Source organism: Tachyglossus aculeatus, chromosome 5, assembly GCF_015852505.1.
Source record: "Tachyglossus aculeatus isolate mTacAcu1 chromosome 5, mTacAcu1.pri, whole genome shotgun sequence".
Taxonomy (NCBI): Eukaryota; Metazoa; Chordata; class Mammalia; order Monotremata; family Tachyglossidae; genus Tachyglossus; species Tachyglossus aculeatus.
Window position 1 is genome coordinate 105,742,439 of NC_052070.1, and position 13,121 is coordinate 105,755,559.

The 13,121-nt window shown below is 43.8% G+C and overlaps 1 protein-coding gene across 1 annotated transcript; it reads left to right on the forward strand.

The window, feature by feature from the left end:
* The first annotated feature begins 2,389 nt into the window (after positions 1-2,389).
* On the forward strand, positions 2,390-12,690 carry LOC119928876 (olfactory receptor 4P4-like). The gene is made up of 4 exons (XM_038747375.1): positions 2,390-2,428; positions 7,525-7,553; positions 11,925-12,177; positions 12,295-12,690. Exons 1-4 carry the CDS (start codon positions 2,390-2,392, stop codon positions 12,688-12,690), a joined length of 717 nt encoding a protein of 238 aa, XP_038603303.1.
* Positions 12,691-13,121: the final 431 nt, after the last annotated feature.

The window sequence follows — 13,121 nt, forward strand, 5'->3', positions numbered from 1 at the left end:
CACTGGTCTAGGCATTTTTCTTATCCTGACATAACTATTCTACCAGCCTCCTCACTGATCTCCCAGCCTCCATTCTCTCATTCCTCCAGTCCATATTTCTCTCTGTTTCCCAGATCATTTCTCTGGGATGTTCTACCCACAGCTCTTCACTTGTCAAAGAAGATTTTAATATTAATAATGGTGATGATGACGTTTATTAAGTGCTTACTAAGTGCAAAGCACTGTTCTAAACGCTGGGGAGGTTACAAGGTGATCAGGTTGTCCAACGGAGGGTTCACAGTCTTAATCCCCATTTTACAGATGAGGTAACTGAGGCAGAGAGAATTTAAGTGACTTCCCCAAATTCACACAGCTAATTTAACCCATGACCTCTGACTCCAAAGTGCGTGCTCCTTCCACTGAGCCACGATTAATGTAAGGTTCTATCTGAAGATTCTTGCTAATAAGGCTTTTCTGAGGATGAACCTAAGTTTATTGGACAGCTCTCTCCTGCCCTGTCTCCTTTATTTCTGTCCCTTTATTTTTCTGTCTTTATGACTGCTTATGTATCTCTCTTTAACTAGCTTTCTTTTCAGCTCTGGCACCCAACCTGCACCTCAGACCTCCTCACATATGAAAATAGTAAGAGAAAATCTGCATAACTACCAACAAATGTTTACCCTGCCTCCACAATATAATAAATTGGTGAAATAAATGCATCCTGAAAATACTTGATGATAGTGAGGATGAGAAATGTTATAGAATTCAATTTATATCTTGAAATGTTTACAGAAAATTTGAAGGTTCTAAGAAATGAATTGTTGAGGATCCAATGGCCTTTCCAGGATGTTTACACTTAGACAAATGATCTCAGCAAATATTAAGGGATGAGGTATTAGTTATTAGAAAGAGTCCAGAAGTCTGGATTTTAGTCCTAGTTCTGCAATTTGTCTACTGTGGGAACTTGGGCAAGTTACCTAACTTCTCAGTGCCTCAGTTTCTTCATCTGTACAATGCAGATAAAATACCTGTATTCCCTGGAGTCCTACAGTCTAATCTAAAGAGGAAGGGGGTACAGATATCCAATCACCCTTGTGCAGGTGAAGAAATTGAGACACCGAGAAGCTAAGGGACTTGCCCAAATCTGGGCTTTCTCTGTTTTGATTACCTTGTGTCTACACCAGTGTTCCCCCTTCTAGACTGTGAGCCCACTGTTGGGTAGGGACCATCTCTATATTTTGCCAACTTGTACTTCCCTAGCGTTTAGTACAGTGCTCTGTACACAGTAAGCGCTCAATAAATACGATTGAATGAATTAATGAATCTTTAGTATAGCATTGTAAACTTCCTAATGCCTTCCTTATTACCTTGATAATCATCATGATCATCATTATTGTTATATTTTAATGAATTTTTAATAGTACAGAAGTCCCTCAATTTCTGTTCAGAGTGAGGATCTGTGTTCTGAGGTAGTGCTTCAAAATTAGTAATACTTGATATTTCTCAATTTGGCTGATTCAGGTAAATATCCATCTGCTGTACACTCATCACCTTGGCCGACCTGATGGACAATTCAAACAACTTCATAGAGTTTGTCTTAAGGGGTCTGTTCCCAAACCAAGAGGGGAAGGTAATTTGTTTTGTGTTGTTTTTACTCTGTTATCTAGCCAATTTGGTGGTCAAGCTTCTTATCCTCATCACCATCAGAAACAGCCATCTTAGTCAGCAGCCTATGCACATTTTCCTTAATTCCTTGCCTGTCATGGATCTCTGCTTCACCTCCACAGTTGTTCCTAAGATAATCGCAGACCTATTGATAGAAGGAAAAACCATCTCCTACAACTTCTGCATGGTCCAACTCTTTGGGGCTCACTTCTTCGGCGGTGCCAAGATATTCATCCTAATGGCTGTGGCTTACCATTGCTAAATCACCATCTGCAAGCCTCTCCACTATCTGATCGTTATGAGCCGGCAGGCTTGCCACACATTGTTCTTGTCCTCTTTTGTAGGGGCTTTTCTGCATTTGATCATGCAGATATTCATCATGGTGCAGCTGCCTTTCTGTAGCCCCAATCAGATAGACCACTATTTCGGGGATGTGTTTCTTCTGCTGAAGCTCGTCTATACCGAGACCTATTTTGTCAGCGTCTTAATCATTGTCATCACTGGTGTTCTGTCCCTACTAAACATTTTTGCCTAGATTGTTTCCTATGCCATTATTTTATCTACCCTGAGAAAACATTCCACAGAGGGTTGGCACAAAGCTCTCTCGTTGACACAAAGTTCTCTCTACCTGTGGTTCGCACATCGCCATGGTACTCATTTTTTTCTTGCCCCTCATCTTTACTTATATTCCGACTTATGATTCCTCCAGTGAGGATAGAGCCTCTTTTACACCATCATCGCCCCCATGTTCAACACCTTCATCTACATGCTGAGATACACCGAGGTAATGATAATAATAATAGTGATAGCATTTGTTAAGTGCTTCCTATGTGCCAAGCACTGTTCTAAGCGCTGGGTGGGATTCAAGGTAATCAGGTTGTCCCACATGTGGCTCACAGTCTTAATCCTCATTTTCCAGATGAGGGAACTCAGGCATAGAGAAGTGAAGTAACTTGCCCAAAGTCACACAGCTGACAAGTGGCAGAGCTGGGATTAGAACCCATGACATCTGATTCCCAAGCCCATGATCCTTCTTCTGAGCCATGATTGCCATGAGAAAGGTATGGTGTAGGAAAGTTTTATCAGAAAGAAAATAAATGCATAAAATTGACTTCCATTTCTCTTGTTTTCTTTACACTTCAGCAAAGCATTATGCATTAACATTAGCATGTGTTTTCTGGACACATAAGTGCACATTAGCATACTCACATCAATCAATCAATCAATCGTATTTATTGAGCGCTTACTATGTGCAGAGCACTGTACTAAGCGCTTGGGAAGTACAAATTGGCATCACATAGAGACAGTCCCTACCCAACAGTGGGCTCACAGTCTAAAAGGGGGAGACAGAGAACAGAACCAAACATACCAACAACATAAAATAAGTAGCATAGAAATGTACAAGTAAAATAAATAAACTCACATGTTGTATTTCCAGACCTCCTGCTAGTCCCAGTCAAGCAGTGGTATTTATTGACTACCTACATAGTGCAGAGCACTGTACCAAGTGCTTGGAATAGTACAATAACACAGAATTGGTAGACATGATCCTTTTATAGTGTAGATCAAATGATCATCAGCATGTCCGGTTTCTTTGTGGCAGGGTTAACATCACATGGCTATCAACCATTCTATCGTGGGCTTATGCCAAGGCTATCCCTCTTACAAAATCGTCAAGATCATGGAACTCTTCATGTCCTTCTTGAGAACAATTTTAAATGGTAGTCCGTAGGGAGCGGGGGAAGGCGATGAGACAGGCAGTATGTGCACACAAACCGTACCCAACGGCTCAAGGCCAAACAGACTCAACAACAGGAGATAAAGAGACCAGGGCAAGAAAAACAAGCTTGCACCTGCAAGGCTCGGAGGCAACCTCAAGGCCATATCCGCAGCCAGCGATGGTTGGCAACGGGTGGCTGGGGGCGAGCCAGAGCAAACGCTTCGTGACTGGACAGAGCTGTTGTTAGGCTAGTGGCTGGAGGGCGGTGTGTGCTACATGGCAAAGCCTCGATATGGCATCCCCCGAGAAAACCCTGCCCCCGGGCAACGGGGGGTATAAGAGACGAACAAGACAAGGGGGGGCGCGCCCGCTCTCTCGCACTCTCTCTCTCCCTCTCGCGCGCCTCTCTCTCTCTCTCTCTCTCTCTCCCTCTCTCTCTCGCTCTCTCTCTCTTTCAACCATGTAACCGCTGATAGCAAATAAACGGCAACCAAGCTTTGAACCTCTGGCTGACTCTTCCTGGTGTGAACGCGCGGGCCGCGTCCGGAGATGTCCGAAGACCCAGAGAGGGTAAGAACCTGAGAGTTGCCCCCGAAACCCCGGGGAGCAACGGTAGTCATTTGCATGTTTAATGGCTACTGGAACAGTCATCGTTTTGTAATTAAAAAATGAAACCAGATGTTTTGTGTGATTCGTTTCAATGTGCTTGTGGCATCATGGTTCCTCTCAGTGAGACAGTAAGTTACCTTTGCAAATAACTTTCAAAAATTTTCAGAACTGAAAAATTCCTTTACTCTGCATATTTTGCATCTGCCCTGCCTGCATTTACCATAGTTCCTCCCTCAAACTTCAGACACTGGCTCCATACAGTTAAGAGACTAGTATCCAGAGCTTAGTACAGTGCCTGGCACAGAGTAAGTGCTTAACAAATACCATAAATAATTACTATTCATCATCAATCGCATTTATTGAGCGCTTACTGTGTGCAGAGCACTGTACTAAGCGCTTGGGAATTACAAGTTGGTAACATATAGAGACAGTCCCTACCCAGCAGTGGGCTCACTGCTAAAGAATGAAAATCCCAACATGAATTCATATGAAAACTAATCTTGAAGGAAATTATTAGAGGACCATTGCTTGCTTTCTGTGTCTATTTTTCCTTTAATATTCGTAAGATTGGGCGATTTTATTCCCCCCGACTGGATGAAATGATGTAGACCCTACCTGGAAGATATCAAGACTGGAAGCCATTAATCTAATTGTGTAGCCAAATTGAAAGAAGGATGGGACTCAGTTAGGAGACCCAAGTTCAAATTCCAACTTCATCACTAACCTGAGTGACTTTCCAGAAGTTGCTTAACTGCTCTTGGCCTCACTTTCCTCATCTGAAAAGAGGAATCAGAAACCTATTTCCCAACCCCTTAGACTCTGATCCTGCCTAGAACAGGGACTATGTCCATCTGATGATCTTGTCTCTACCCCCTGCACTTAGCAGAGTATTGGACACCTACTAAACACCGAATGATGATGATGATGATTATTATTATTATTGTTATTATCCAATTTTCCAATACTACGAAAGGTGACTGCATTAAACTCTCAGGCTGATAGAGCAGAATTGGAAGCAGATAATTCATTATTTACTATTTCCCTTCTATAAACATATGTATTTATATATTTTCTGACTCCAGGAATCAATTAATCATATTTATTGAGCTCTTTATTATGTGCAGAGATCTGTACTAAGAGCTTGGGAAAGTACAGTATAACAATATAATAGGTGAGTGTGCTGCCTTTGAACCAATACCATTTCTCTTTCTCCCTCTCTCTCGTCTTCCTTCTCTCTTTCTCTTTCTCTCTCTCCTCCTTTTCTTCCCTCTCTCTCCCTCCAGCTCTACTACTACTGTGTGACTAGGCCCAGGTTTAGATTATAACTAATGTTTAGGTTAAGGCTAAAATAATGATCCTTTTTAACTTTAAACCCCAAACCCATCACATTCTAAGCCACAAATGGCCAAAAAAGATTCAAACAGCACTCAGTAATCAGCCATATGCATATGGTATTAGGCAATAATGGAGACTTGTATATAGAGATTAATCAATGAAAAAACACGTTTTCTACCTTTATGGGATGTTCTATGATGGACTCTTGCCACGGTCATCAATAACACAACATTATCAAGGGATTAAAACCAGAACAGATGCATTTGCAACAAGATTGCAACAAGTTTGCAACAAACTCCTCACTCTCTGCTTCAAGGCTCTCCATCACCTCAGCCCCTCCTACCTCACATCCCTTCTCTCCTTCTACAGCCCAGCCTGCACCCTCTGCTCCTCTGCCACTAACTTCCGCACTGTACTTTGTTCTCGCCTGTCCCACTGTCGACCTCCAGCACATGTCCTTCCCCTGGCCTGGAATGCCCTCCCTCCGCACATCCTCCCTTCAAAGCCCTAATGAGAGCTCACCTCCTCCAAGAGGCCTTCCCAGACTAAGCCTCCTTTTCCTCTCCTCCCCATCCCCACAGCCCTACCTCCTTCCCCTCCCGACAGAACTTGTATATCTATTTGTACAGATATATTACTCTATTTATTTTACTTGTACATATTTACTATACTATTTATTTTGTTAATGATAATATTAATAATAATGGCATTGATTAAGTGCTTGCTATGTGCAAAGCACTGTTCTAAGCGCAGGGGAGGTTACAAGGTGATCAGGTTGTCCTACTGGGGGCTCACAGTCTTGATCCCCATTTTACAGACGAGATAACTGGGCAAGTCACTTAACTTCTTTGGGCCTCAAAGTCAAACAGCTGACAATTGGTGGACCCGGGATTTGAACCCATGACCTTTGACTCCAAAGCCCATGCTGCTTCCACTGATCCACGCTGCTTCTCTAATGATGTGCATATAGCTTTAATTCTATTTGTTCTGACGACTTTGACACCTGTCTACATGTTTTGTTTTGTTGTCTGTCTCCCCCTTCTAGACTGTGAGCCCATTTTTGGGTAGGGAACATCTTTATATGTTGCCAGCCTGTACTTCCCTAGCGCTTAGTATAGTGCTCTGCACACAGTATCGCTCAATAAATACGACTGAATGAATGAATGAAGATATTGACTCTCCCTAACATTTGAAATCAAAGGAATAGTTTACAAAAGCAGTAACAGCATTTGCTAAGCACTCACTGTTTATGGACCACTGTATTAAGATCTGGGAGAAAATACACAGATGGGAAATAGACCCTGACCCTGTCCCTCAGGGGTTTCACAATCCAAACCCATCGGATCTTTCAAGTTAACATGGCCACTGAGCATCTGATTTTTGTTCAGTGAATGAGATGTTTGGCTCTCTCAGTGTGAACAAGCACCTCTGCAAAGAGTTTAGGGGAACACTAGATCAAAAGGACTTGAGGGGTGGATGAGTTGAGGCAAGAAGGAAGGAGCTGATCAGTAGAAAGCAGCAACAATATAGGTAGAGTAAATATGAAGGGAGCTAGAAGGGAGAAGAAAGAAGAGAAGCAGTGTTGCTTAGTGGAAAGAGCACAGACCTCGGCTCTAATCCTGACTCCTCCACTTGTCTGCTGTGTGACCTTAGGCAAGTCATTTCATTTCTCTGTGTCTTAGTTACCTCATCTATAAAACAGGGATTAAGACTGTGAGCCCCATGTAGGACAAGGACAGTGTCCTACCTGATGATCTTGAATCTACCCTAGTGCTTTGTATATTGTCTGGCACATAGTGAGCACTTAACTCATGCCATTAAGAAAAAGAGAGTGAGCGTGGAAGGGTGAGTTGGAGGAGATGCGGAGAAGAACTCATCATGCTAGCCTTTCAGTTAGCTGAGATTTGGTTACCTGAATTAGAAAGGAAGCAACTGAAAAGAAAAACAAGTAAGCTTTCTTCATCAGATGATGAAACTGATACCAGGTTCATTAGACTCATATGCTAAAGTTCACAGCTGGACAGTCCCTCGGAGACTGGTTCCCTGAGTCTTCAGATGCCTTTAAATATTTTATGGAGGATTTTTGGGCTGGTTCATCAGAGAACTTGGTGCAACCTAACAGCTTTTCTGTTCTTCCTGAGCTCATGAAGATGAGAAAGAATGACTCAGCAGGCTCAGGCCATTTTGGTGTCTAAGAGTTTATTGCTGTCCTTTAGGAGCGACGGGCACCTCAACTGGCTCTAGGGTAAGATGGACCTGTCAGTCAGTTGTATTTATTGAGTGCCTACTACTACTACTAATAAAAATGTTGGTATTTGTTTAGCGGTTACTATGTGCCAAGCACTGTCCAGAGCACTGTACCAACCACTTGGGAGAGTACAATACAACAATGAACAGACACCTTTCCTGCCCACAGTGGCTGCACTTTGAGGAAAAGAATATTAATGTTTCAGTAGTGGAGGGCAATTCAATAAAAGTCAGTAAAGGAATTTTACATGTACAGAACAGGACTCTCAAGACTTTGGCCCATAGGAAAAAGGTTTTATATTCATTCACCCACAAACACACCAGGGTGTCTTGACATGTGTCAATATTTTTGTGTGCCACATGGACTCTCACTGACTGACAGGATCCTAGGCAGAACTTTCTGGCACAGCTGCTCAGACCCACAGTTCAGGTGATGCTGTTCATGTGGATGATGACAAGGGAGAAGAGGATGCTTAAAGAACTGCCATATACTGACGATCCCCAAATACCTATTTAGAACTGACAGGTGAAGTGCTTAGAAACCTCACTGTAGGGGAATCTTATCCCCTTTCTCCCACCAGCCTTACTACCCAGGCTGGGGCATGGAAATCAACCTTCCTAGATCATTGTTTCCCCAGGAAATAAAGAAAGAAGACTGTGTACTAAACATCATTGGAATCTTCTCATCTAAAGGTAAAGTGAATTTGGAAATATGCTATCTCTCTCTTTTTTTATGTCATTCTTGTTTAGTTCAAAAGGAATTTTCAATTTACTCTCTTTTCTAGCCTTGAAAGTATTTGTAAGGGACCTCTTCCCCTTCCTCTTTCTCTTTGTCCTCTTCCAAATCTTTTCGCTTCTTTGTTCTTCGTTTTATGGTATTTTCTAAGCACTTATCATGTGCCAATCACTGTACTAAACACCGGGGTAGATACGAGGTAATCAGGTTGAACCTAGTCCCCGTTCCATATAGGGCTAACGTCTTAATTCCCATTTTACAGATGAAGTAACTGATGTAAATTGAAGTGACGTGAAATGCCCAAGGTCACACAGCAGACAAGTGACAGAGCAGGGTTTAGAACCCAGGTTCTTCTGATACCCAGGCCTGCGCTCTATCCATTAGGCCACGCTGATTCTCATTGCCAAATTCCTGGGCCAGGGGAAAGCTGTGCAAGACTGCAGATTCCATTGGGATACTCCTGGCCACAGCTGCTGACCTCGGCCATTGGGTGAGATAAGCTGCTTGGAACCAACTATCTATGTTACAGCATCATTGGGCAGTGACCAAAGTGAAGATTATGAGGAACTCAGCTGCTAGGGGTTGAATGTGTTGGGAGAGGACTAGAGGAGGCAGCCAATATGGCAGTTGGCACGAAATCAGGCCTACCCCCTTGACTTCAACAGATGCCCCAGTAACCCTTCCATGGATTGCAGATTTGAGGGTCATCTTACTCCCTCACTCTGCAGACCGATTCATCAGGTGAACACATCTGAAAGGGATCAGTACGATGAACCTCTTCTTGTATCTGGAGGGATTCCTCCTACAACATTTACCAATTGGAATATTTTTATTTCATTCTAGATTTTGCTATTTTCAGAAATGATTACAATTTGCTTTATGGTTCAGCAGTCAAACTGAATTGAAGTTCTGAATTGGAATAAAAATATTCTAACATAATCTATCTATTAATAATTGATGATGATAATTGTGGAACTTAGGCACTTACTATTTGCTGTGCTCTGTGCTAAGCACTGGGGTAAGTGAACGATAATCAGGTCCCAAGTGGGGTTCATAGTCTAAGCAGAAGGGAGAAACGGCATTAAATCCCCACTTTGTAGATGAGGAAACTGAGTCACAGAGAAGTGAAGTGACTTACCCAAGGTAACACAGCGGGTACATGATAGAGTTGGGTGTAGAACCACAGTCCACTTAGGTAAGGAATCATTTACATGAACCGGACATTGAAAACAATTGATTAATTTTGTATACTTGGTATTCTTTCAGATCATTTAAAGCTTTCCTGCACCCTTACTGATTTCACTGAACACATGGACAACAATGTCACTGAATTTGTTCTCATGGGATTTTCCCCAAACCCGGAGGTACAAACACTGTTCTCTGTCCTGTTCTTAACATTCAATCGTACTTATTGAGCGCTTACTGTGTGCAGAGCACTGTACTAAGCGCTTGGGAAGTACCAGTTGGCAACATATAAAGACGGTCCCTACCCCACAACGGGCTCACAGTCTAGAATGGGGAGACAGACAACAAAACAAAATATATTAACAAAATAAAATAAATAGAATAGTAAATATTTACAAGTAAAATAAATAGAGTGATAAATCTGTACAAACATATATACAGGTGCTGTGGGGAGGGGAAAGAGGTAGGGCAGGGGGATGGGGAGGGGGAGAGGAAGGAGGGGGCTCAGTCTGGGAAGGCCTCCTGGAAGAGGTGAGCTCTCAGTAGGGCTTTGAATGGAGGAAGAGAGCTAGCTTGGCGGTTGTGTAGAGGGAGGGTATTCCAGGCCATGGGGAGGACGTGGGTTGGGGGTCGACGTCAGGACAGGCAAGAACGAGGCACAGTGAAGAGGTTAGCAGCACAGGAGTTGAGGGTGCGGGCTGGGCTGTAGAAGGAAAGAAGGGAGGTGAGGTAGGAGCGGGTGAGGTGATGGAGAGCCTTGAAGCCGAGAGTGAGGAGTTTTTGCCTGATGCGTGGGTTGACTCGTAGCCACTGGAGATTTTTGAGGAGGGGAGTAGCATGCCCAGAGCGTTTCTGCACAAAGATGATCTGGGCAGCAGCATGAAGCATAGATTGAATTGGGGAGAGAGAGGAGGATGGGAGATCAGAGAGGAGGCTGATGCAGTAGTCCAGTCAGGATAGGATGCGAGATTGAACCAGCAGGGTAGTGGTTTGGATGGAGAGGAAAGGGCGGATCTTGGAGATGTTGCAGAGGTGAGACCGGCAGTTTATGGTGACAGATTGGATGTGAAGGGTGAACGAGAGAGCAGAGTCGAGGATGACACCAAGGTTGTGGGCTTCTGAGATGGGAAGGATGGTAGTGCCATCAACAGTGATGGGAAAGTCAGGGAGAGGGCAGGGTTTGGAATGGAGGATAAGGAGTTCAGTCTTGGACATATTGAGTTTTAGATGGCGGGCAGACATCCAGATGGAGATATCTTGAAGGCAGAAGGAGACGTGAGCCTGAAGGGAGGAAGAGAGAGCAGGGGCAGAGATGTAGATTTGGGTGTCATCAGCGTAGAAATGATAGGTGAAGCCATGGGAACGAATGCGATCACCAAGGGAGTGAGTGTAGATAGAGAACAGAAGGGGACCAAGAACTGACCTTTGAGGAACCCCTATAGTAAGGGGATGGGAGGGGAAGGAGAAACCCGCAAAACAGTCTGAGAATGAACGGTCGGAGAGAGAAGAGGAGAACAAGGAGCAGACAGAGTCTGTGAAGCCAAGGTTGAATAGCATGTTGAGGAGAAGGGGGTGGTCCACAGTGTCGAAGGCAGCTGAGAGTTCGAGGAGGATTAGGATAGAGTAGGAGCCATTGGATTAGGCAAGAAGGAGGTCATTGCTGACCTTTCTGAGGGCAGTTTCGGTGGAATGTAGGGGATGGAAGCCAGAAGCCAGATTGGAGGAGGTCGAGGAGAAAGTTTGCGTTGAGGAATTCGAAACAGTGGGTGTAGATGACTCGTTCAAGGAGTTTGGAAAGGAATGGTATGAGGGAGATTGGGCGATAACTAGAAGGTGAGGTGGGATCAAGAGAGGGTTTTTTTAGGAAGGGGAGACGTTGGCATGTTTGAAGGCAAGGGGAAGGAACAGAATGAGAGTGAGTGGTTGAAGATGGAAGTTAAGGAGGGGAGGAGGGACGGAGCGAGAGATTTCATAAGTTGAGAGGGAATGGGGTCAGGAGCACAGGTGGCCGGAGTAACACTTGAGAAGATGGAGGATATCTCATCTGAGGATACTGCTGGGATAGGAGAGTAGCAGAGAGGGCTGAGAGCCGGGGGTTGGAGAAGGGTGAGGCGTGACTTTGGGGAGCTCAGACCTGATGGAGTTAATTTTAGTAATGAAGTAGACGGCCAGATTTTTGGGGGTGAGGGAAGGAGGAAGGGGAGGAACAGCGGCCTGAAAAGGGAGTTAAATGTACGGAAGAGCTGAAGGGGATGATGGGCATGGGTGTCAATAAGAGAGGTGAAATCGTTTTGTCTGGCAGAGGAGAGGGTAGAGTTAAGGCAGGAAAAGATAAATTTGAAGTGAACGAGGTTGGCTTGGTGTTTAGAATTTCGCCAGCAGCGTTCAGCAGGTAACATGTTACCTTATAGTGTGTTTGAGAAATCTTCTCATTTTCATCACCATCAGATGTAGCCATCTGATCGACCAGCCTATGTATTTCTTCCTCAGCCTGTCGTCTGCCATGGATCTCTGCTGTACCCCCACCATTGTTCCCCAGATGAACTTAAACCTCCTTGTTGGGAGCAAAACCATTAAGTTTTCCAACTGTTTGGCTCACCTCTTTGCTGTGCATTTCTTTGACGGGGTTGAGATCTTCATTCTAGTGGGAATGGCTTATGACTGTTACATTGCTATCTGCAAACCCTTACACTTCATGGCAGTAATTAACAAGCTGACATGCTACCTATTAATCCTGGCTGCCTGTGGGTTAGCCCTTCTGCATTCATTGGCCTAAACTCTCATGGTAGCCAAATTATCCTTCTGTGGACTCCATCAGCTAGATCACTTCTTTTGCGATGTCAAGCCCCTTCTGAAACTGGTCTGTACTGACACCTATACCATAAACGTTTCAGTGGTTGCCAATTCAGGGACAGCTTCTTTAATAACTTTCTTCATCTTGGTGATTTCTTATGCTGCCATACTGTATAACCTAAGAACATATTCAGCTCAGGTCATTTACAGAGCCCTTTCCACATGCAGCTCCCATATAACTGTTGTGGTTATATATTTTGTTCCTTATATTTTCACCTACACTCTTCCTCTTAACACCATCGGTGAGGACCATATGTTTGCTGTTCTTTATACTGTGGTTGCTCCCATTCTGAATCCTTTCATCTACACCCTGAGAAAATTGGAAATGAAACTATGGTACAAGAAAGCATTCTTGGGATAAAAACAGAACCAGTGACGTCTCATTTACCTTTGTCTCCCTTCCTCCTCAAATCCAACAGACAATTACTGTCCCTCTCTTCAAAGCCTCGTTGAAGGGCCAATTCCTCCAAAGGGCCGTCCCAGGCTAAACTCCCACTTTCCTCTTCTCCCACTCCCTTCTTCATCACCCTGAGTTGCTTTCTTTGTTCTTTTCCCCTCCCACCCCCACAACACTTATGCACATATCTGTAATTTATTTATTTATTTTAATGTCTGTCTCCCCCCACTTCCGCAGATTGTAAGCTCGTTGTGGGCAAAGGATGTGTCTACATATTGTTGTATGTTACTCTCCCAAGTGCTTAGTACAGTGTTCTGCACACAGTAAACGCTCAATCAATACAATTGAATGAATGAATGAATTTTAGATTCTGCCTTAAAGGTATACAAATCACA

What these genes read in the sequence shown, in the direction of transcription:
- LOC119928876 (XM_038747375.1), top strand. Translation starts at nt 2,390, where the DNA reads ATGTTCAACACCTTCATCTACATGCTGAGATACACCGAG. An exon ending in GCACCTCAACTGGCTCTAGG is followed by an intron (nt 7,554 to 11,924) that starts GTAAGATGGACC and finishes CATCACCATCAG; the next exon opens with ATGTAGCCATCTGATCGACC. An exon ending in AACCCTTACACTTCATGGCA is followed by an intron (nt 12,178 to 12,294) that starts GTAATTAACAAG and finishes GGACTCCATCAG; the next exon opens with CTAGATCACTTCTTTTGCGA.